This window comes from Callithrix jacchus, chromosome 11, assembly GCF_049354715.1.
Source record: "Callithrix jacchus isolate 240 chromosome 11, calJac240_pri, whole genome shotgun sequence".
NCBI lineage: Eukaryota > Metazoa > Chordata > Mammalia > Primates > Cebidae > Callithrix > Callithrix jacchus.
This window is the reverse complement of record NC_133512.1, coordinates 47,515,550-47,540,001: the sequence shown is the minus strand read 5'-3', so window position 1 is coordinate 47,540,001 and position 24,452 is coordinate 47,515,550. Positions and strand designations below refer to the sequence as shown.

General features: G+C 36.2%; 1 protein-coding gene across 18 annotated transcripts in view; it reads left to right on the top strand.

Annotated features, from left to right (window-relative positions):
• Positions 1 to 24,452, top strand: part of PHF14 (PHD finger protein 14) — a 247,910-nt gene that overhangs the window by 125,114 nt on the left and 98,344 nt on the right. The window contains exon 17 of one of the 18 annotated variants that reach the window (XM_078342673.1): positions 5,038 to 5,265. The exons of the other annotated variants lie outside the window; for them this stretch is intronic. Within the exon in view, the coding sequence (XP_078198799.1) occupies positions 5,038 to 5,158 (121 nt within the window). The 3' untranslated portion in view covers positions 5,159 to 5,265. Of the gene's footprint in view, positions 1 to 5,037; positions 5,266 to 24,452 lie in introns of those variants that run through there. 18 annotated transcript variants of the gene reach the window in all.

Genomic DNA, 24,452 nt, shown 5'->3' with positions numbered 1-24,452 from the left:
AGTACTTTTAATTTTGGATATTAAAAAAGTGAGCCTGCTAAATTTATATTAAGAACCTAGATTCTATTAAATTTTAAAGTGTCTATTATTTTGGGAGGTGGTACTCTAAAATGAATGCTTAAGTATGAGGATTTATAACTGTTCTGCTGAGTTGTATTAGTCCATTCTTGCACAGCTATAAAGATATTCCCAAGAATGGTAATTTATAAAGAAAAGAGGTTTAACTGACTTATGGTTCTGCAGGCTGTAAGGGAAGTATAGCGGCTTTTGCTTCTGGGGAGGCCCCAGAAAACTTCCAGTCATGGCAGAAGGCAAAGGGGGACAAGGCGTATTATGTGACAGGGGCCAGAGGCAAGAGAGAGATGCGAGAGATGCTGTGTACTTTAAACAACCAGGTCCTTAGAGAACTCATCATCATGAGAACAGCACCAAGAGGATGATATAAAGCATTCATGAGAAATCTACCCCTGTGATCTAGTTACCTCCCATCAGGTCCCATCACCAACACTGGGGATTATAATTCAACATGAGATTTGAGTGGGACACATATCCAAACTATATCATGGTTTTAAACCTTCTTTTGTTATTTGTGAACTCTGCTTTTATCTTCCCTGTGCTTTACCTTCCTTATCTATAAAATAGCAATAAATAGTACCTACGCCATAGGTTGTCTGGATGATTAAATGATACTGTACAAGTAAAGGGCTTGGCACGGTGGACAAAAAATGGTAAAGGCCAGATACAGCAAATAACATATAAAACATATATAGTTTTATAGTGTATGTAAGTCTGTTTACATTGTTATAAAGAAATACCTGAGGCTAGCCAATTTATAAAAAAATAAGTTTATTTGGCTCAGAGTTCTGCAGGCTGTTCAAGCTGCATGGAACTGGCATCTGCTTCTGGTGAGGTCTCAGGAAACTTACAGTCATGATGGAATGTAAAGGGTGAACTAGTATATTGCATAAAGTGCACAACAGAAAAAAGAGGAGAGGCCAGATTCCTTTAAACCACCATCTTTCATGTGATTTAACAACAAGAATTTGCTTATTCCCATGGGTTGAGTGCCAAGCATTCATGAGGGATCTGCCCTATGGCCCAAACACCTCCCACCAGGCCCACCTCAAACATTGGAGATCACATTTCAGCATGTTATTTGAAGGGGACAAACATCTCAACTGTATACCTTCACCCCTGCCCCCCCAATTTTATGTCCTCCACATTGCAAAATACAATCATCCTTTTTTAATAGTCCTCCAGCATTAACTCAAAAGTCCACAATCCAGTGTCTCACTGGGGACTCAAGGCAAGTTCCTTCTATCAGTGAGCCTGTAAAATCAAAAACAAGGGCCAGGCTCAGTGGCTCATGCCTGTAATCCCAGCACTTTGAGAGGCTGAGGCGGGTGGATCACAAGGTCAGGAGATAGAGACCATCCTGGCCAACATGGTGAAACCCTATCTCTACTAAAAATACAAAAATTAGTCAGGTGTGGTGCCACATGCCTGTAATCCAGCTACTCGGGAGGTAGAGGTAGGAGAATCACTTGAACCCAGGAGTCGGAGGTTGCAGTGAGCCAAGATTGCACCACTGCATTATAGCCTGGCAACGAAGCGAGACTCCGTCTCAAAAAAATAAAGAAAAGAAAATCAAAAAAAGTTATTTACTTCCAAGATACAATGGTGGTATAGACATTGGGCAAACATTCCCATGTCAAAAAGGAGAAATTAGCCAAGAGAAACAGGCAGTAGGCCCCACACAATTCCAAAACCCAGCCAGGAAGACATTAAACTTTAAAGCTTCAAAGCAATGTCCTTTGATACCATATCTTGCATCTCAGGCACACTTAATGCGATGGGTGGTCTCCCAGTGCCTTGGGGAGCTCTGCCGCATGGCTTTCCAGGGTTCAGCATTCTTGGCTGTTCTCATGGATTGGAGTTGAGTACCTGTGGCTTTTCCAGGCTCAGGATGAAAGCTGCTGGGGGCTCTACCATTCTTAGGTCTGGAAGCCAACAGCCTCCTTCCCACAGCTCCACTAGGTAGTGTCCCAGTGATCATTTTGTGTGACGGTTTCAACTCCACATTTCTTTTCCACACTGCACTGGTAGAGGCTTTCTGTGAAAACTCTGTCTCTGTGACAGGCTTCTGCCTGGACACCAGGGTTTTCTCATATATCCTCTGAAATCTAGGTGGAGGCTGCCGAGCCTTTTCACTCTCCATTCTGTGCACCTGCAGGCTTAACAGCATGTGGAAAACACCAAGGCTCCTAGAGTGGTGGGCTGAATTGTACCTGGTGTTGTGAACTGTACCTGGGGCTCTTTGGGCAGCAGCTGGAGCTGGAGCAGCCAGGATTCAGGGAGCAGTGTCCTGATGCTGAGCAGGGAAGCAGGGCCACAGGCCTGGCTTCTGAATCCATTATTTTCTCCTAAACCTCTGGGCCTGTGATGGGCTGAGCTGCCTGGAAGATCTCCAGAATGCATTCAAGGCCTTCTTTCCCTCGTTGTCTTGGCTATTATAATTTGTCTCTTTTTTAGTCATGCTAATTTCTTTAGCAAATGGTTGCTCCACAACCACCTTGAATTCCTCTTCTGAAAATGCCTTTTCCTTCTTTACCACACAGCCTGCTACAAATTTTCCAGATTTTTGTGTTTTGCTTTCCTTTTGTTTTTATTTTTGTTAATGATCAGCAGTTGAACATGGATGCTTCCCTTTTAAACATTAGTTCCAACTTTAAGTCATTTTAAGTCCACAATCCAGTGTCTCATTGTATCTAATCATAGGCTGTTATAAGCAGCCATGCCATACCTTAAATGCTTCACTGCTTACAAATTTCTTCTACCAGAAAACTGTGTTATCAGTCTTAACGTCAAAATTAAGATCCCAAGAGCGTGGACAAAATATAGCCAAGTTCTTTGCTGGGGAATAATACGGGTAACCTTTACTCTAATTCCCAGTAAGTTCTTCATTTCTATCTGAGACCTCATCATCCTGGGCTTCAGTGTCCATATCTATCAGCATTTGGTCACAACCACTTAACAATACTCTAAGAAGTTCTAAACGTTTGCTTGTTCTATCTTCTTCTGAGTCCTCCAAACTTCCAGCCTCTGCCCATTACCCAGTTCCCAAGCTGCTTTCATATTGTCAGATATCTTGTGTTTTTTTGGAGACTGAGTCTCACTCTGTCGCCCATGTTGTAGTGCAGTGGTGCAGTCTTGGCTTACTGCAACCTCTGTCTTCCAGGTTCAAGTGATTCTTCTGCCTCAGCCTCCTGAGTAACTGGGACTATAGGCACATGCCACCATGCCCAGCTAATTTTTTGTACTTTTAGTAGAGACAGGATTTCACCGTGTTACGCAGGCAGGTCTCAAACTCCTAAGCTCAGGTAATCTGCCCCGCTTGGGGATCCCGCAGTGCTGGGATTCTAGGCATGAGCCACCGTGCCTAGCGTTTCAGACATCTTTATAGCAACACCCCACTTCTTGGTACCAATTTTCTGTTAGTTGGTGTTGCCATAAAGAAGCACCCAAGGCTGGCTAATATAAAGAGAAAAGGTTTATCCATCATTCTCAGCAAACTGACACAAGAACAGAAAACCAAACACTGCGTAGTGAGTGTTGAACAATGAGAACACGTCGATATTGGGGTCTGGGGATGGGGTGGGGGACTAGGGGAGGAGTAGCAGGGATTGGGGGGATTAGGGAGGGATAACTTTAGGAGAAATACCTAATGTGGATGACAGGGTGATGGATGCCGTAAACCACCAACATGGCACGTGTATACCTATGTAACCTGCATAATCTGCACATGTACCCCAGAACTTAAAGCATAATAACAAATTCAAAACAAAAAAGAAAAGAGGTTTATTTGGCCCACAAATCTGCAGGCTGTATAAGCAGCATAGCACCAGCATCTGCTTTTGACAAGGCCTCAGTAAACTTACAATCACAGCAGAAGGCAGTGGGGAGCTGGCATATCACGTAGTGAAAGCAAGCAAGAGAAAAGAGGAGAAAGCACCAGATTCTTAACCAGCTTTTGCTTTGAATTAACAAGAACTCACTGATTCCCATGGAGAGGAAAGAGGTTATTTTTATTACTATTATTATTATTATTACTATGTCATTCATGAGGGCTCTGTTCCCATGACCAAACACCACCTACCTTCTTCCAACATTGGAGGTCACATTTCAACATGAGATTTGGAGGAGACAAACATCTAAACTATGTCTGTATATATCAGGCATTTTATGTGCATGTATTAAGTCATTTAGATACCCTATGAAATAAGAAATGTTAATATCTCCTTTGAATTGATGAGGAAACTAAAGTATAGAGCTTAAGTAACTGCCTAAAAGTTGTGTAGCTAGAACATGTTGGAACTGAGATTCAAATTTAGTCAGTCTGGTTACAGAGTCAATGGTTTTAACCTCTACAGTCTCAGCATAATTTACATTTGAACAGTATGGTTGGTAAAAATTTATTTAATACATCTAATTTGTTAAAGGCTAAATGATGGCATCCCTTTCATGATCATACCTGATGTTTTATTTTCTTTATTTTGTGGTTTTCAATAATACGTTTGATGTTATTTGAGGCTTCAGTGCTACAATCTCTTTTTTTTTTTTTTTTTTTTTTTTGAGACGGAGTTTTGCTGTTGTTACCCAGGCTGGAGTGCAATGGTGCGATCTCGGCTCACCGCAACCTCCGCCTCCTGGGTTCAAGCAATTCTCCTGCCTCAGCCTCCCGAGTAGCTGGGACTACAGGCACGCACCACCATGCCCAGCTAATTTTTTGTATTTTTAGTAGAGACGGGGTTTCACCATGTTGACCAGGATGGTCTCGATCTGTTGGCCTCGTGATCCATCGGCCTCGGCCTCCCAAAGTGCTGGGATTATAGGCGTGAGCCACCGCGCCTGGCCCAGTGCTACAATCTCTCTTCTCTTAAGCTTGCTGTTTAGTTTTATTTATTCTTAAATGGTTTTATTAAAATGCACCGACTGCTTTTTAACTTTAGATGTCACTGGATTTTTTTTTTTTTTTAGATGGAGTGTTACTCTGTCATCCAGGCTGGAGTGCAGTGATGTGATCTCAGCTCACTGCAGTTTCTACCTCCTGGTTTCAAGTGATTCTCCTGCCTCAGCCTTGCCTCAGCCTCCTGAGTAGCTGGGATTACAGCTGGACACCACCACACCTGGGTCTCATTTTTGTATTTTTGGTAGAGATGGGGTTTTGCTATGTTGTCCCAGGCTGGTCTTGAACTCCTGGTCTCAAGCAGTCTACGTGCCTTTGCCTCCCAAAGTGCTGGGATTGCAGGCATGAGCCACTATGCCCAGGCTTCAGAGATATATATATATATTTTTTTGGCGGGGGAAAGACTTTATCTTTTTCAGATAATTCTAAGATACATTATTATCTCAGTGGTATATAAATATAATAATAAATTTAATATAATAATAAATAATATAATAAATAATAAATATAATAAATAATAAATATAATAAATATATAGTTGTACTTACGTTGTGTGTGCACAGGTTAAAATGCCATGTGTCATATTTAATTCATATATACTACATTTAATACTATATATTTATTGAAGTTGCTGTTTGCGAAATTTATAGTGTGTTACCATCTATACTTTCACTCTTTTGGTCATTAGTAATTTCATTATGGTCATCTGTTTACTAAATACTTTTGTATTCACTTTTTCTTGTCTTAAAGATCAACACACATTAATGCTCTATTTGTAAATTGAAGAAACCTCTGAATATACAGGCATAATTATGTAAAATATTAGAAAGGTAAGTATTTGAATTAACCAGTAGGGTAAAAAAAAAAAAAAAAAAAAAAACAGATTAGGCCAGACGTGGTGGCTCATGCCTGTAATCCCAGCACTTTGGGGGGTCGAGGTGGGTAGATCACTGGGTCAGGAGATTGAGACCATCCTGCCAGACACTGTGTCTCTCGTCTGTAATCCCAGCACTGTGGGAGGCTGAGGCAGGCAGATCATGAGGTCAGGAGTTTGAGACCAGCCTGGCCAACATGGTGAAACTCGTCTCTACTAAATATACAAAAATTAGCCAGACATGGTGGCAGGCACCTGTAATCCCAGCTACTCCGGAGGCCGAGGCAGGAAAATCACTTGAACCCGGGAGGTGGAGGTTACAGTGAGCTTAGATTGTACCACTGCACTCCAGCTTGGCAATAGTGCGAGACTCTGTCTCAAAAAAAAAAAAAAAGGAAAGAAAAGAAAAGAAAAGCCAGATTCAAGCACATTGTATTTGCATTTTGTGAATATGATTTGGAGAACAGATATAACTCATACATAGCCTCTTGTTTGCCCGTGATCTTAGAGATTTTTTAAAATTATTATTACTATGTTTTGAGAGGAGGGATCATTTAAATGAGTGGAGTAATACAAGGTAATAGAGAAAGAATTGCAGTCCCTTGAAATTTAGTAAGCTTAGCAAGTAAGAACATCGTCTATTTCAGAATCTTCATAAAATAAATGTGTTTTATCCTCATTTGAGAAGTTTTGTACACTAAGTTGTTTCTCTATACAGTATGCATGAAACTGAGGCTTAAATTTCAGGAAGACATAACCTCAGAATTACATAACCTTAGAGTGATCTTTCCAAGTATAAAAATGCCTGGGTGTATGTGGCATGTGGGTATTTTAGTTAAGGCTGTGATATTTGAATAGAAATGCTTTCACATTTTTGTTTTCTGATGAAGGAGAAGAAAAGCAACCTCATTTTTTCCCTCATATATCCTTCTTCACTTATTCTCTAGATGGGATGTTTGTCATTTATTTCACCTTAATATTGCTGACATACATGGAGAGGTTTGTTAACTAGGAAAACCAGGATGATTATCCTGCCTCTTTTCTGGGCAGTGGTAATGCATTTAATATTTTAGTGAATAACAAAAAATGAACCTCACTTGAAAATTCATTCAATAACTAGGAAGAATGGTGGGGAGAGGGCATAGAGCTAAAATTAAGAGGTTGAAATTTTGGTTTAGTTTCTGCTAGGGAGAGGCTGTATAACCACAAGAAATGCAAATAACCTTTCTGGGAGCCAGTTATCTTATTCATAGAATGAGCAATGCATTAGGTTGATTTAAAAATCCCTTTTCATTTTCAAATTTCATGATTTTGTAATGCTTCACAAGTGAGGCAGAGAAATTCAGAAATGCAAAATATTCAGGTGTAAGGAATTCTGAGTTATTTATAGAATTTGCCTCACCCAACAGTGCTGTTTTTAATTGTATTGTTGACCCATCATATTTTTAAAGTTTCGATCTTTCTTATGTATTTTTTAGAATATAGCTATCAAAAATTAATTATAAGGCAGTCACTTTTCATTTATTACTAATTGAGATAAGTTTATAAGAAACATTTTGTAGTAGAAAATGTTTTATTTTAATCTGAAAAGTTTGTCCTTTTCTTTCTATAAAACAAAATAAATTGAGCTTTTAAATGGAATAAAATATATAGCTTAATATGAGTTATATTATCTGCATGTGCTTTTAGCATTTCTCATTTATTCTCTGTGTAGCTACTAATGTATGATAGATGATTGCTTTTTAATTCTTAAGTGCCTAAATTCTTTCTGTGAAACAGTTTCAAGGAGCAATTATATTTATCCTAAACTGAGATGATTTAAGTTTATCATTTTTTGAATTAGCTCTTCCTATTACAATGAAGTTAAAAGGATTTAATTTAATTTATATATATATATTTAATATATATTTAATATGCTTCCTTTCAAAAGGAATTTTTTCTAATTCTTCTCTCTCTCTCTCTCCCCCTCTACTGACCTCATGAATTATTAATCAGATATCAAGAATTAGGTTATCTTTGTGAGATGGCTCGGTAGCTGGCTTTTACCATTGCATATAAGCTGAACAGTTATTCTAAATCACAGCATTACTTTCAGCCAGATAACTGCTAAAATTATCACACTGTGGTTTCCTGAAAATGCCATAATCTTTCAAATGCCACATTAAACCTAGAGGAAAAAGCCATTCATAGTGCCTGCACAGTTATGTAGAAGGATGAACCATACACCAAGTGAAAAGATGTTCTGGAGGAATAGTAACCTTTCCCTTGATGTGTGTATTTCCTATTACATTTTTTGACATAAAATTTTGCAAAATGATTTAATGGTGGCATTTTGTTTTGCTGACTTTCTTTTTCTTCATTAAAAAGAATCTGAAGTTAGGATAGGAGTGTAGGGGAAGAGTGACCAAACATTAAATTTTGTAATTGAACTCTCTGTTTTCAAAATAAATTAATAAAGTGTGTTAGGAACATGGGCTTTTCCCCTTTTACATTGTATGCAAATTGTGATTAAAAATTATTTAACTCTCCTATATTGTCAAAAATGATCTTGTTTGTTCTTTATAATTAATTTTTTTCTCCATTGTCATCATCTTCTTTTTTTTTCTTAGAAACCATTGATCATAAATGACATATCAATAATCCAGAAAGTTTTATGACATAGAAATTATCAATTGCATGTAACTCAGAAAGTATCCTACTTTTGATTTTCACTTTTGTTGAATATTACTAGAGCTAATTATACAAAGAAAATAATCTCAATAGACTCAGTGGCCTAAAAGATTAATTCTTGTCATTTAAGAGGATACATTTTTATTACGAATCAGTGTCATAAAGTTATTCCATGCAAAATTTATTTGCACCTATGAGCTTATACCAAGTGCAGTTGGATAGAGGAAGTAACTTGTCCAAATAGACTTTCTAAGAATTTTGTAGCATTAGGTTTTCAGTTTTAGTGTTGATGTGGATGGAGTACCTGTTATTTAAAAATTATCACATCATTATTTAAAAAACAGTAAATTTTTTCAAAAACCTGATAACTTATATTGCACATGCGTATTTGTTAGCATCTCACTAAAAATGTATTGGGGACTGACTAAATGCGACTTTGGCTTTTATTTTCCTCAGAATTAGAGGATTTTTCATAAAAGTTGCAATTTCAATTAAGGGAATGGAAACTAGGCTTGAAGTTTCTCAGACAGTATGGTATCAGTAGCTCCTTTTCCCCCAACTAAGTTAACTTTTTCAGTAGATTTTATTGTTCTTTATGGAACTCTGTGAGTGTAGATTAGATTTAGTTTTTAAATTAAGATTAACTCTGCTGGTTTTTCTCCCTGATGTCTTAAAATAGAAGGGTTTACATTTAGTTCAACAATTCTTTGTCTTCATTTTATCTTATTTAATTTTTTGCAAACAACTCTTGTCTGGATCAAAAGAACTATTCAGGACATTCATCGGTGTGGATATATATCCTAATGGTTTCAACTAAGAATGACTAAAGGACTTTGTTAGTGATGTGATTGAAGCATGTCCAATGAGCAGGTGCATTAGAGGGCCGTCAAGCATAAAGTCTTGAATTTTGAATATAGCAGAAATAGCTACTTAATATTACTAATCCATGTATTTATTGTGCTACAGCAGTAATGAAGATAATGTCTAACAAACCGTTGTCATTTTAGAGTATTGATGGTGATTTGGCCTAAGGTGATAGACTAAAATCTAAGACTTCACCATTATAGTTTATTTATGTAACCAAAAGCCACTTATACCACAAAAACAAATGAAATTACATATGTAAATGTGTGTGTGTTTTTATTTATATGTATATATTTATGTGAATGTGTGTGTATACATACATATATACATATATATGTGTGTATATATATATTTATATGAAACTATAAAAGAAGTAATTGCAAGAAATGTGTCATTCTAGTTTGGAAAATGAGATGAGCACAGAGAAAGTTCTAATACCCTTTTACCCCAGTAGCAGAACATTAAAGTAGTAAAACTTTTCTGGGGAATAATTTAGCAATGTGAATCAAAGGCATTAAGCATGACAGTACTATTTGTAAAGTAAGAGCACTTGTAGGACTCTTTCCAGAGGAATATTCTGAAATTAGTACAATTTTTATCTAAGAATATTCTTTATGGTACTTATTATAATAGTGATAAATATTTGGAACAACACAAATGCCTGGTATTAGGAGAATGGTTAAATAAAAATATACCATAAATTTTTTTCCTCTTATTTAACCTCTTATTCAGCCCTTTAAAAAGAGTATTTCCTGTATGGGAAAACCATCATTTAAGTTAAAATTATCCCATATTTCTTTAAGATTTGTGATCTTTATTTTTTATAAATATTTTTATTTTATTTTAAAGCTTTTCTCTATAGGTTTTTGATAGTGAAAGTATCTTTTATAACCAGAAAACTGGTTTTTAAAAATGGTATACATAGAATTCTAATAGGAGACTTTGGATACTAGATAGCCTTGACTGCCTTTAAAAAATCAATTTGGCTGACTGCAGTGGCTCATACTTGTAATCTCAGCACTTCGGGAGGCCAAGATGGGAGGATTGCTTGAACTCAGGAGTTAAAGAGCAGCCTAGGCAACGTATCAAGACCTCATCTCTTCTAAAGTTTTTTAAAAAATCAGCTGGGCATAGTGGCATGTGCCTATAGGCCCAGCTACTCAGGAGGCTGAGGTGGGAAGAAAGATTGATTGAGCTTGGGAGATACCAAGGCTGCAGTGAGCCATGGTCATGCTACTGTGTACTCCAGCCTGGGTGACAGTGAGAGTTCATCTCAAAACAAAACAAAACATCCATTTAATAAAACCATAATGGAAGGGCATGAAATAAAATGAATTCTGTTTTAGTTTGTCCATTCTAAATTAGCATAACAAGTTTATAAATTTTCTACCCTCACAGTTTCAGTGTTTATTTTGCATTATTTGCAGATAAGCTGCATTTTCCTTTGATATTTAACTGTTTATGGTTTCTGATTTATAAACTGAGTTCAGTGCCTTTCTGATTTAATGACATTGAATTGTTCACTTATACTTCCCAGTGTTCCTTATATCACAATTACTAGGAGATAAAGAGTTGGAGATCACTAAATATACTCAATTTATCCTGATCAAATAGGTATTTCCTCATTTCCTTTTTTATTACACATAGTATTTCCACTTAGTGATGTCGCTCTTTCTCCCTGCACCCCATCCCATAGCGTCATGACTAGAAAGCCACAGAAAGTTGTTATATAGAAATAATCTGCTTTTCCTAATTTTTTTTTTTTTTTTTTTGAGATGAAGTCTTGCTCTGTTGCCAACTGCACTGCAGTGGCACCATCTCGGCTCACTGCAACCTCTGCCTCCCAGGTTCAGGAAATTCTTCTGCCTCAGCCTTCTCAGTAGCTGGGATTACAAGTGCTTGCTACTGCGCCGGGCCAATTTTTGTATTTTTTGTAGAGATGGGGTTTCACCTTCTTGGCAGGCTGGTCTCAAACTCCTGACCTTGTGATCCACCCGCTTTGGCCTACCAAAGTGCTGGGATTACAGGCATGAGCCACTGCACCTGGCCTGCTTTCCCGAATTTTACCTAATGGGAATTCTTATGTGGGATATAATCACTTAGCAAGATAATTATAAAAATGAGTGGTTGCCAATAAAAACCAGTGGGGCTGTATAAAAATGGGCTAGATTTAAGCTAGGAGAAAATAATGGAGGAAGGCATTTCAGAGGAGGAGAAGATACGACATCTGTTTGGAGCAATAGGTAGATTCAAGCAGAGGTTTATGGAGAACTTGATCTGAAACAGCACAATTTGTGGTGGTTTTCAATGGAGTATAACATTACATAAGTAGGATATGAAAAGATATGTTGAAAGATACTATTTTTACAGGCATTAATATCTGTTTATAGTAAAAATAATTACAGAATTTCAAAGTATTTACAGTCATTACTATTTGTTTAAAATAGAGTTAAAATAATTTTAGAATGTAAACTTCAAAATACATACACACACATATTCTGAAAAAATACTAGAAAAGCAAATGTTTCAGCATATACAGCCTTTTATTTTGAAGATAATGGTGACTAGAACATAAGTATTAACTTACTGGATTTATTTGTAAAGGACCAAGTGTTATTCTTATATCCTCTAAACCTGTACCTTTGAGGGCACAGGATTACTATATCATCATCCATGCTTCTTTCCTCTAAGTACAAATAAAATATTCAGAGCCTACTGGCTGGTCTCCTCTTTCCATCCCATTCTAGCTATTATAGGGTTTACTCATGTTTTTTTTTTTTTAACTTCACAATGCATAATGGACTGTTTTTCAGTAAATATAGAACTAAGCCAGTTTTTAAGCTACAAAATATATCCTAATTTACTGTAATATTTCCTGAATTTACTGAAAATTCAGGAATTTACTGAAATAAAAAAATTTATTTTTTTCTATTTCTATCTCAAAGTAAGTATGCTAGGCCAAAGTTATATTCATATTTTACATTTTAATGGATAATATTATTTTGTTACCCCCTGAATATGAATGTGTAATGATGTCATAGCAGAGATTTTTGTCAATTTGATGGATGAAAATTCGCATTTTTGTTGTATTTTGTAACAATGAGGTTGAACATATATTGATGAACAGTTTGGATTTTCATATCTGTGAATTACCTTTACATATCCTGTGCCACTTTATCTTTGGAGATTTTTTTTCTCTTTTAAAAATGAGTTTATTACATATCTTTGTATAAGTTGCAGATATTTTCTTTGAGGTTGTCAGGGTTTTTGTTTTTGCTTTATTGCTAATGGTATGTTTCCAAATTGAAATTTATCTTTTTCTGTGTTGTGATATTTATGTCTGAATGAATAAAAACAAATTTCATATGTTACGAAATAGGCAACAGGTACATTAGCCAGGAAAGGCAAATTGTCTGTCTTAGCCCTGTAGCCGATTTATGTACAGGTTTTCTTGATGTGTTTTAAAGATTTACTGAGATACTGTGTCATCTAAAAATTATTTTTAATTACACTGTGATATAAGCTTAATATAAAAATACTGTTTGCTTTACCAGAATGTCATAATCTTCCATTGATTTAAAACAATTGATTAGTTTTCAGAGGTTCTATTTTGTTAATTTTTGAATATCAGGACTGAAAACATGTTGAAGCTATCATTGATGTAACTTTTTGTGTCATGTGTTAGATCTTGAGGTTGTTGTATACTTGTTTGGTGATTAGTTTTAAAGGCAAAAATCATTGTTTCTGTTGTAGACATCAGTGGTGAATAATGAATTGCTAAATTTAATCGTTTGTTAGTTTTCTAAATACTCATCCTATTTGGCCCAATTTCAACATTAAATATTGGTGACCAACCTTCCTCCTTAAAACACTACTTTTTCTTTTCTTTTCTTTTTTTTTTTTTTGAGATAGGGTCTCACTGCCATCAGCCAGGCTGGAGTGTGGGAACTGCAGATGTATGTCTGGCTAATTTTTGTGTGTTTCTTTTTTTAAGAGACAGAGTCTCACTGTATTGCCCAGGCTAGTCTTTAACTCCTAGATTCAAGCAGTCCTTCTAGAGTACTGGGATTTGCTACTGATTAGTAGTTTTTTACCCTGGTTCTTATCAGTAGCCGTGATAGTTTTAAAAAAATAGTGGTTAAATGCTTGAATTCTGGAGCCTAGTTATTTGGGGTCAGATTTTCACCGAGCACTTACTAGTTGTAACTTTTCTAGTTACATAATCTTTGTGCTTTATTTTCCTCAAATGTAAACTGAGGACAATAATCATTTTTACCTGTAGAATTGCTGTGAGGATTAAATGAATAAAAATATATAGTGCTTATTCTTCTTCATCAATTCTCTCCTAGACTGTTGCAATAACCAACACCTTCTCTAGTTTGAGTACCTCTAGTCTGTATCCGGTTGTCTTACTAAAGCATGAATTTGGTACTATTGTACTTAAATTTGTCCAGAGGCTTCCCATTTCTTGCAAGGTAAATCTAGACTTTATAGCATGGCTTATAAGGCCCTCCAAACTCAGCTTGAGTCTGTCTTTTTTCCTTTCTAAAACTATCCTGTTACTTTTATGCCATCTTGTTTTTATTATACTTTGTGTTATACCTTCTGTCTGAAATAACCTCATCTTATTCTCTGGGATGAGGGCTTCTCAGTCACTTACAACTGTAAGTTGTATGTCCCAGTCAGTCTACAATTCTTAGTATATAAGCACTAATTTTTAATAGTTAAATTAATTTTAATGTTCCAGGTCCCAAGCCAATGCTTATCACATAGTATCCCCCCAGTACATAACCAAGTTGAAACAAGAATCTTTGGATTTAATTAGTGCTACTTATTTAATATTTTAAGAGTTAGAATGATCAGCTATTAATGGGATCTTGGCTTAGCTATGTTATTTTTATATATAAAACATTGAAACTTTGGTTCGATTGGAATGGTAGTTTTTGTCATCCATCATTTTAATATAATATGTATAGTAATTTAATTCATTGTGTTCATGGCTTTGTTCTACATGTACGATACATTTTAAATTCTTATTTGAGTTTTATTACCCTTAATTGTCAATCCTCTTGGGTTTCGAAGAATAGTACCTATTTCATTGAAATCTCTGAGTTATCTTTAGTCTAAAAATATGTATGTACTATTAGTTTTTGCTAATTTTCACTGTTTGGGTAATATCAAGTCAGTTAAATTAGATCTCACTACATCTTAATCCAGTTTTGGGCAGCATAAAAGAAATAAGGGTATACTTTACTTTGTTAAGTGCCTGAGTCCCCTTTTCACTCTATTCTGAAAGAAATGTGTTAACTCCTAACTTAGCTTTCTGGGATGATTTTATGGTAATAGAAAACACTGCCCTTCTTTCTTGACCTCGTTTGTTGTTGTTTTAGATATAGGTACTATGATATTGGGCCATAATCTTTGGCTTTGTTCAGATGATTGACTTCTAAGGAGTCTTTACCCATGCAATTACTCTTTTTACTGACTATTGCTGATTATATTATGGATTATAACCACAACTACTTATTTGACTCCCAGTGGTCTTCTCACTTAATAATCTCTATGTGATTTTATTTGGCTCTTACTTCATATATGTGTGTTGCGTGTGTGTGATACACAGGGACACATGTATGAGACTGTCGCTTTTCTGGCATCGAGTAAACATTTGGAAATATGTAATAATAAAGAAATAATGTAGGAAAATTATGATTTTTTTAAGAAGTTGAATGGGGGCACAAAGATTTAAAAATGTATAACTTGAAACTAACAAATAAAAGTTACCCAAGGCAATTATTGTTTATAAAACATAATTTTACAAGTTCTGATTTGTAGAACAGTCTACTTTGTTTCAATCAGTATAAAATATAACTTTGCAGAGTTATCGTTATTACAGTCCTCCCTCCACATCTGTGGGGCATTGGTTCCAGGACCTCTCCTGGATATCAAAATCTGAAGATGCTCAAGTCCCTTCTGTAAAATGCCATCATGTTTGCATATATCCAATGCACATCTTCCTGTATGCTTTAAATTATCTCTAGATACTTATTATACTACCTAATACAATGTAAATGCTATGTAAATAGTTGTTATACTATATTTTTATTTGTATTATTTTTTATTGTTGAATTGCTATTTTTTATTGGATTTTTTTTTTTTTCAAATGTTTTCCATTCATGGTTGGTTGAATCCATTGCTGCAGAACCCACAGATATGGAGGGCAAAATTAACTTCAGAAGATAATGTGTATTGTTCACATACACACACATGCTCATAAACACTCTCTGGCCTATTTCCCAACATGAGAACTTGTCAAATTTTTATACATTAATAACTAACGAAAATAACAGAGTATTTTTCGTTTTCAGCCATTTCGAAATGTCTTTCATACATTTAATGTATTTCATTTATAATCCTGCTTTTTCATTTTAAGGAAGATTTCAGTTTTCTTACTGTTTTGGTCGTGAACATTTTTTTTTAACTCATAATAACCCTCCACCTGGGAATTTATCATGAAGAAGTAGTCAAAGAAAGAAATGCTAATATAAAAAGACATTTATAGCTATAGTTATAGTAGGAAAATTATCCCCACCAAAAACATGTAACTGCCCAGATAAAAACAACTGAAAATATTGTATAGGAGAGAGTGATGAACTATAGCAAATCAGTATTACAAATTATGTAAGTTTTATAGATTTATAGGTTATAAGATATTTACATAGGAATGAATCGGTTTTATGTCATAAATATATGCCACTAAACTGTTACATATTAAGTGGCTAGAGATTAGAAGGGAGCAAAAATGAGCATGGTATTTTAGGATGGTAGGAGTCTGAATAAAATGAAATTCTTTAACAAAATTTTAAGTACGTTAATCTCATGAATGTAACATCTAAGTAGAGCTTCATTTTGACCACAGACATATGCAAGGGTTAATTAATTAGATATAAATAACTTTTAGCCAACTACAGCCGATAAAAACCCAAGACAAACCTTTTATCAGGAACAACCACTGAGTAGGGCAACTCATATTCAAATGAAATAAACATCAAATCTCTTTCTCAAAACAACATTAAAGTTATCAGCTTTTTGTGTATGTAATTTCAACTAGTTATGCATTATACTAAATAAGGTATAAGGATATGTTCACTGAGGCACAAACAATTCATTGACATTTGTATATGTATTTCCCTTTTTTTTTTTTTTTTTTTGAGACAAGAGTCTCACTCCATCACCAGGCACCAGGCTGGAGTGCAGTGGCATGACCTTGGCTCACTGCAACCTCCGCCTCCTGGATTTAGGCAATTCTTCTGCCACAGCCTCCCGAGTAGCTGGGATTACAGGCCGCGCCACCATGCCCAGCTAATTTTTTGTATTTTTAGTAGAGACGGGGTTTCACCATGTTGACCATGATGGTCTCGATCTCTTGATGTCGTGATCCACCCGCCTCGGCCTCCCAAAGTGCTGGGATTACAAGTGTGAGCCACCACACCCAGCCCGACCCCATCACTTCTTCTCTTCTTCCTTCATGCTTAACAAATGACCTTAGCAACTTCACATAGGAAACAGAGGTCAGCAGATAGAAATGTATACTCTTTGTGACATCCATAGGCATCTGTCTTCCACCACCCTTCCCTCTCCTTTCTTGGTGATCCTGTTTTCTTTGTAAAGCTAATCTTTCTACTAGACCTCTGGATTCTATCCTACTTTTTTTTTCTTTTTTTTTGCCTTATCATAATATATTTGGTTTTTTTGTTTGTTTTGAGACAGAGTTTCACTCTTGTCGCCCAGGCTGGAGTCCAGTGGCACCATCTCAACTCACTGCAACTTCCGCCTCCTAGGTTCAAGCAGTTCTCCCGCCTCAGCCTCCCTAGTGCCTGAGATTACAGGTGCCTGCCACCATGCTCGGCTTATTTTTGTATTTTTAGCAGCGACAAGGTTTCTCTATGTTGGCAAGGCTTGTCTCAAACTCCTGACCTGAGGTGATCTCCCTACCACAGTCTCCCAAAGAGCTGGGATTACAGGCATGAGCCACTGCGCTCGGCCATTTCTTTGTTTTTATGAATGTTTTTTATACTGGTTAGCAGTCTACTTGTTTCATTTAATTAACACGAAACTGCTTTTAAATGCAATAGCAGCCATTAAAATATTCTTTGAAAGTACACCACATTTAGAAAAACAGATAGATAGGTTAGGTAGGTAGGTAAGTAGAGAGGGAGATAGGGAGATAGAAAGATAGATATACAAAATGATACTTTTAAAATGCTTCCTTGCTTAACCTGCAGATCTCTAGAATAAGGAAGAATAGATTTGGAATTAGATTGTCACTGCCTATGATTATTGTTTTTATCACTACGATTTTGGATTACACTAAATTTATTAAAATTACACTGATTTTATTAGTGTAACACAAATGATTTACCAGAAATTTTATAAGATTTATTTAGTGTCACCGGGATGTTTTTCCTTAAAATCCTATAAATTTTCAACAAAAAAAAAAGTTCTTCTTAAATTTGTTTTCTTGGATGTATTATCTGAAAATTAAACTACCAAGTCCAGAATTTATCTCTTCCCAATGCAATTCCTTTTTCATTTATCCATATTGATTATTATAATAATCATTTTATTAAATACATAAATGATATGGATGTCATTTTTCCGTGTAATTGTCATAATATTTAATTCTATCCAAAGCAAAGATAGAAATAAAGAATCTCATGCTCTTATTTAACCAAAATTTGTTTTTGCATCCTACCTTTAGTTCTTTGGTAAAAGCAAGAGAAAAAATTTAGGGACAAAAAAGTGAATAATCCAGTTTTCTCTGCCTTTCATAGATCCTGTGTTCTTAATTCTTACGGTTTTCCTTTGGATTGTATTTCAACACATCATGGTTTCTCTAAAAGGTGAAATTCAGCTGGGCATGGTGGCTCATACCTGTAATCCCACCACTTAGAGGGAGGCAGAGGTGGGAGGACAGCTTGAGCCCAGGAGTTAAAGACTGCCTGAGCAACATAGGGAGACCCCATTCTTCACAAAAAAGAAAAAAAAAAGGACATAAAAAGTAAAAAGTACAATTCAGAACTCTGGAAACTTTTTTAATGAGGTACTTAACATGTCTATATTCTTAAAATATAGACAAGTTTGAGAAAAGTATTATGAGTAGAAGAGGAAAATATTAGAATGGTTGATAATTGCCTCATGAATATACTATTAAAATTGTGACTTTAGTGTAGAATTGTTCATGCATTCTTTTTTTTTTTTTTTTTTTGAGATGGAGTTTTACTTTTGTTGCCCGGGCTGGAGTGCAAAGGTATGATCTTGGCTCACCTCAGCCTCCGCCTCCCGGGTTCAAACAGTTCTCCTGCCTCAGCCTCCTGAGTAGCTGGGATTATAGGTATGCAACACCACACCCAGCTAATTTTGTATATTTAGTAGAGATGGGGTTTCTCCATGTCGGCCAGGCTGGTCTCGAACTCGTAACCTTAGGTGATCTGCCCACCTCAGCCTTCAAAAGTGCTGAGATTACTGTTGTGAGCTGTCATGCCTGGCCTGTTCATGCATTCTTTATGTGTGTGTCATTTTTTTGTACTTAAGATTATGCATGAAGCCGTGGACCTTAAGTATGATTTAATTCATAAATAATTAAATCATACTTTAATTATTTATGGTGTTTGTTTCTTCTCACCAGATTTACTATTGAATCTATTTCATATTAAAGATACAAAAAGACATTCACTTACTCACTAAATTGTTATGTAGAGGGTCTATAAGAGACAGAAGAATTCAGAAGATCATGGAGTCATTCCTAAAAGGATGAAGGAGAAGTCTTCATATAAACCAAGGTGACAGGTGAATGAATCTTGAAGTGTGAGTAGGTTTTACGAGATTGAGTTAGGAGGTAGCAAATGCTTCAAGGGAATAAACAAATGTGAATAAAGATACAAGGTGGGCCCATACGAATCATGTGTGATGTAGGTTTAAGAAAACAGGTAGACTGGGGCCTTGAGTACAAGCTAATGATCTTAAGAGGTCTAATGGAAAAGGAAATCATGTTCTGTAAGAACTGAACACCTGAAAGAATTAAGTACTTGTCCTTGGTTTATTTGAGTCACAGGCCAACTCAGAGAAATTTAATTATCATGTAGCAGAGCCTAAAGATGAGATTTTAATACTCTGCCATTTTTAAGCTTTGTTTTGCTGACCGTAATATGTGTGTATGAGTAATACTTATCTCTGCTTAGTTGTATATCAACTGATTCACTTTAAAGTTGTGTAATAATTGTGATTAGTCTTTTACCCTCTTTATCTGTTTTGTATTTATTTCTATTCCTTTTCCTTTGTGGTTACCTTCATCCCAACAGAATTTGCTCTATTTTAAGACAGTAGTCCTTGAACATTAGGGTACATTTGAATCACCTGAAAGTCTTGTTAAAAGGGTTTCTGTTTTAAAATTCTGAAGTGGTGACCAAGAATTTGTATTTCCAACAGTTTCCCAAGTGATACAGATATTGCTGGTCTGGAAACTATACTATGACAATCACTGCTTTATGCATAAAGCCCTTTAAGTTAAAGTCCTAAGAGTGGTTCTCAGCTTGGCTAGAGATGCAAAAATATCACCTGTAGAAGGAGTTACAGAAAAATAAGCAAAAACATGCCTGGATCTCATTCTTGAGGATTCCGAATCAGTAGGTGAACAATTTAGAAATGCTACCTCAGAGTTTTTAAGTATCCTGTGCCGTTTTTGCATGTGCCCCACATATAACTCATCTAAACCCAACAAATTGCTTTTTGAAGTCTCTTTTTGTTGTCCTGATATGAAGATGTCATGAGACCAAGAGCTCCATTCTTTACTAGCTGAACCTGATCATTGACTCTCAGAGCCTTTAGAGAGGAGATACAGTTGTCTTTGCCAAAATGATATTATAAAATGTTGAAGCCTAGGTTGCTGATAAACTGAAAATTATTAAAAGCTCTACATGTAAAATAACAGACCAGTTAAAGGGTGTTTTTTCCCCCCAGTAGTGACCCGTGAACCAGATTGGCATAGCAACATTCTAGATTGCTCTGAAATAGCACTGTATCTATTATCTCCCTGAGACAGTGATCTCTGTTTTCACTATAGTCAGAAAGTGTGATACAGCCCTGCCAAGCAAAACTAGTTTTCCGGCTTACTTCTCATTTTCCTTATGACTTTCTATTTAACTCATAGGTTATTTAGAAGTATATTTCATATCCAAATATTGGAGGATTTTCCATGTATATTTTTGTTAATGATTTATAGTTTAATTGCAACTCTAGTATCTCCACCATCCCAGAGTTTGTTCTGCTGATTGCTTTGTTTCTTGACAGTGGACTTTCTTTCTTTTTCATTTTATGTCCCTCATAACTTTTGTTTGAATGTTGTATATCATGAGTTGAATAGAATACTTATGCCTGAAAAGGCCACACCTGTTCTTTTTCAAGGCTTTTAGTGTGGAGGAGTTGAGTCAATTTAATCTAAAGTTGAGCTAGGCTTATATTTTCTTGTTGCTCTGCTTACCTCAGGGTACCACAAGGCTTCAGATTTCTTTACTCTTGCCTTTGTGAGGTTGTAATGCCAGAGTGCTTTTTGTTATTTGTATTCCCCTGTTAAATTTCATCTTTTGGCTGGGCGCGGTGGCTCACGCCTATAATCCCAGCACTTTGGGAGGCCCAGGCTGGTGGATCACGAGGTCAAGAGATTGAGACCATCCTGATCAACATGGTGAAACCCCGTCTCTACTAAAAATACAAAAATTAGCTGGGCACGGTGGCGTGTGCCTGTAGTCCCACCTACTCGGGAGGCTGAGGCAGGAGAATTGCTTGAACTCAGGAGGCGGAGGTTGCGGTGAGCCGAGATCACGCCATTGCATTCCAGCCTGGGTAACGAGCGAAACTCTGTCTCAAAAAACAAAAAGACCTCATTTCTACCAAATTTCACCTTTATCTGTATGCCTGTGCTACTGAAGAAGCCCCATTCCACTATCTTTCCTCTTACTTAGCGGTAGACTGCTGTCACATGTTACTCAGTGCTTACTGGTCTGGTGGTATTAGCCAAGGGTGTTCTTAGTTTTCCTCATTCAAACTCAGTCTTCAGCCTCCAAAGAATGACAACCGTGGTTCTTGAGTTAGGCATTTTTCAGTGTTCCTGGCCCATTTTCCTGTGGCAGCCTTATTCTGGCTTGTGTCTGGCAAATCTTGTTAGAGAGTTCCCTTCTGACTGTCATGGGTAGGATGCCTTTAAAGGATATAGGTGTAGTATACTGGGCCCAGAAATTGTTTCCTGTCGTTCCTCTAGGAGTAGAGGATTTTTTTTCCTCTTATATATTTTTTTTCTGTTCAAAGTGAGATTGCTCTGTGCCCTGTGTGGCAACAAGGTTTACAGCCTTTCTTTTAATGACATAATGGCTTTTATTTCTTAAAGGAGAAGGGTCTGGGTGAGAGTTTGGGTCTTTCCCACTATAGTGGCTGCTCCCCTTCTCCAGGTCTATACCACCGGCCAGTGAATGCTCTTTCTAATAACCCACCTTGTCTGAATCTTTTTCTTGAGTACCTGGTGGAGATGTCTGTTAGTTTTCTATGACTGTTGTAACAGATTACCACAAGTTTGGTAGCTTAACACAAAATTTTTTCATAATTCTGGAAGACATAAGTCCAAAACCAGTTTCAATGGGTCAAGGTGTCAGCAACGCTGGTTTCTTCTAGAGTATTTGAGGGTATAACCCATATTCTTGCCTTTTCTAGCATTGGATGTGTTGAGCACTCCATGGTTCATGATCCCTTCCTTGCATCACTCCAACCTCTTGCAGCTATATAGTCACATCTGTTTATCTCTCTGATTCTGACTCCTACTTCTGTCTTATAAGGACTCTCTTCCTGTGAGTATATCAGGCCCACTGGATAATAGAGAATAATCCCCTCATCTCAAAATCCTTAATCATATTTGCAAAATCTCTTTTACCATACAAGGTAACATAATCATAGGTTCAGGGCATATAGAACATGAACTCTTGGGGATTGTTATTCAACCTACCACAAGGTTCATGGGAAAAAGTTTGTGAGTGAAGGTAACCATCCTAGGGGCTGTGGCTCCCTAGGCTTCTGTACTCTGATATTAGCCAAAATTTGATCTTGAGGAAACCTTTAAAATTTATAACTGAATTATTCTGACTCACTTGTATAGTGCTGAGCATCTCTTCCTCTCATGCTCTGCCACAGGTGATGCAGAGCTTGGATCCATCTCTCGTTTATGGAACCTATCTTTCCTTGGATTTCAGGCCACTTGGTTGGCCTGGGACCTCAGCTCCCTGATGGCTTCAGAAGTTACAGTTGTGTAGTTTATCATGTTTTTTTCTTGTTTGGATAGAAGCATTGTTATTTCCAGTTGTTTTTGTCGTTATTGTTTTTCCATTCTAGCCAGAATCTGGTTAAAGAAACTTCAGAAAATCTACTGAGCCTGAGGGAACACAAGTCAACTGCCAGTAATCACTGTCTTCAGCTTTATAGTAATAGCTGTAGTAGTAAAGTAGAAAAAATTATAGTGATAGTAAGAGTAGTTGTACTTGAACTCATAGTGAATATAAGTGTTTATACTAAGCACTTACCACAACCATATGCCAAACATTGTTTTAATTATTTTATATACTTATTTAATCCTTAAACTTTATGAGGTAGTTACTATTTTTATTTACATTTATAAGTGAGACAACTGAGGCACATGGAGGTTAAGTCATTTTCCTAAGGTCTCAGGCCGATACTAAAAGAGCTGGGATTTTAGTGTAGGAACTACTTCTCCAGAATCTGTACTCTTAAGCATGAGGCTGTGCTGCTTCTCCAAAAATAATTTGCCCTAAAGATATGATGGCTCATTATTCTGTAGTTAATTCAGTTTCCTCTGTGAACTTTTGCCGAAATATTTCCCAGTTTTTTTTTTGAGAGTCAGGGGCATTCCATTTAATCCTATATCCCTAGAAGTGGATGGAAATTAAGATAAGCTTTTCTCAACCTGGATTTCCTGGGAGAATTAATTCCTAATACTCTCAGGCATCCATTGAATGTAATGAATAAATGTGTTTTCAGTTCATCTTAAATTGTATTTGTTATCTACTAAATTGGGAGAAGTGAAAAAAATTGTCAAATAATTTTCTATTTTCTGTGTTTCAAATGAGGCATTCCTCTAATAACCTGCAAATGATAATCCCTATATAATGTAAATATCAAGCATCATCCTGGACATCTCAACTGGAGTTTGAGATAAAACCTCACCTTGAGTCTGTAGATTTTTTTTTTTTCATCCTACTCCCATCACCTTTGAAATTGGAGACTCATCTTTTTCTAGTTGTTCTTTAGTCAGGGGATATATCTCTGCCTGTATATAGAAGGTTAGCTTTGGGGCTATACCCTGAATTCATAACTTGGAATTCTATTTCAGAGTGCTGTGATGTTTAGCCCACTGAGAATCCCAAGAGATTTATATCTTTGTCAGAATGCTAACTTTTAAATGTGTATTTTAAATAAGGAATAAAGAATTCTTCCTTCATTACATGGTCTTCCCAGTCATGCAAAGTTCATTGAGCTTTTATTCTTTTTCTGCGTCTGAGTGTATGAATGCATGGATATTTGCATGTAAACTTCAACTGGGATTAAAACCATTTAGGGCCGTCCATGTATTTTATAAAGAAGATCATCCTGCATAATTGGTCCTCATTAATAACTATCATCAAATATATTTTCACTTTAGGATATTCTTAACCTAAAGTTTTTTAATGCTCATATGGACCTGACAGTTTCACTTATAGGAGAAAGAGAATTTTGTAAAGAAGATCATCCTGCATAATTACTCCTCATCAGTAACTATCATCAAATATACTTGCGCTTTAAGATATTCTTACCCTAAAGTTTTTGAATGCTCATGTGGACCTCAGAGCTCCACTTACAGGAGAAAGGTGAATGGATACCATTTCCCAGTTCATTTACAGGTATTTCATATTGTATATTGTTTTAGCATGGGACAGAGCCCAGCACCCTATTAACACTTTATTAAAAGCTCTATTTGGTTGTTGC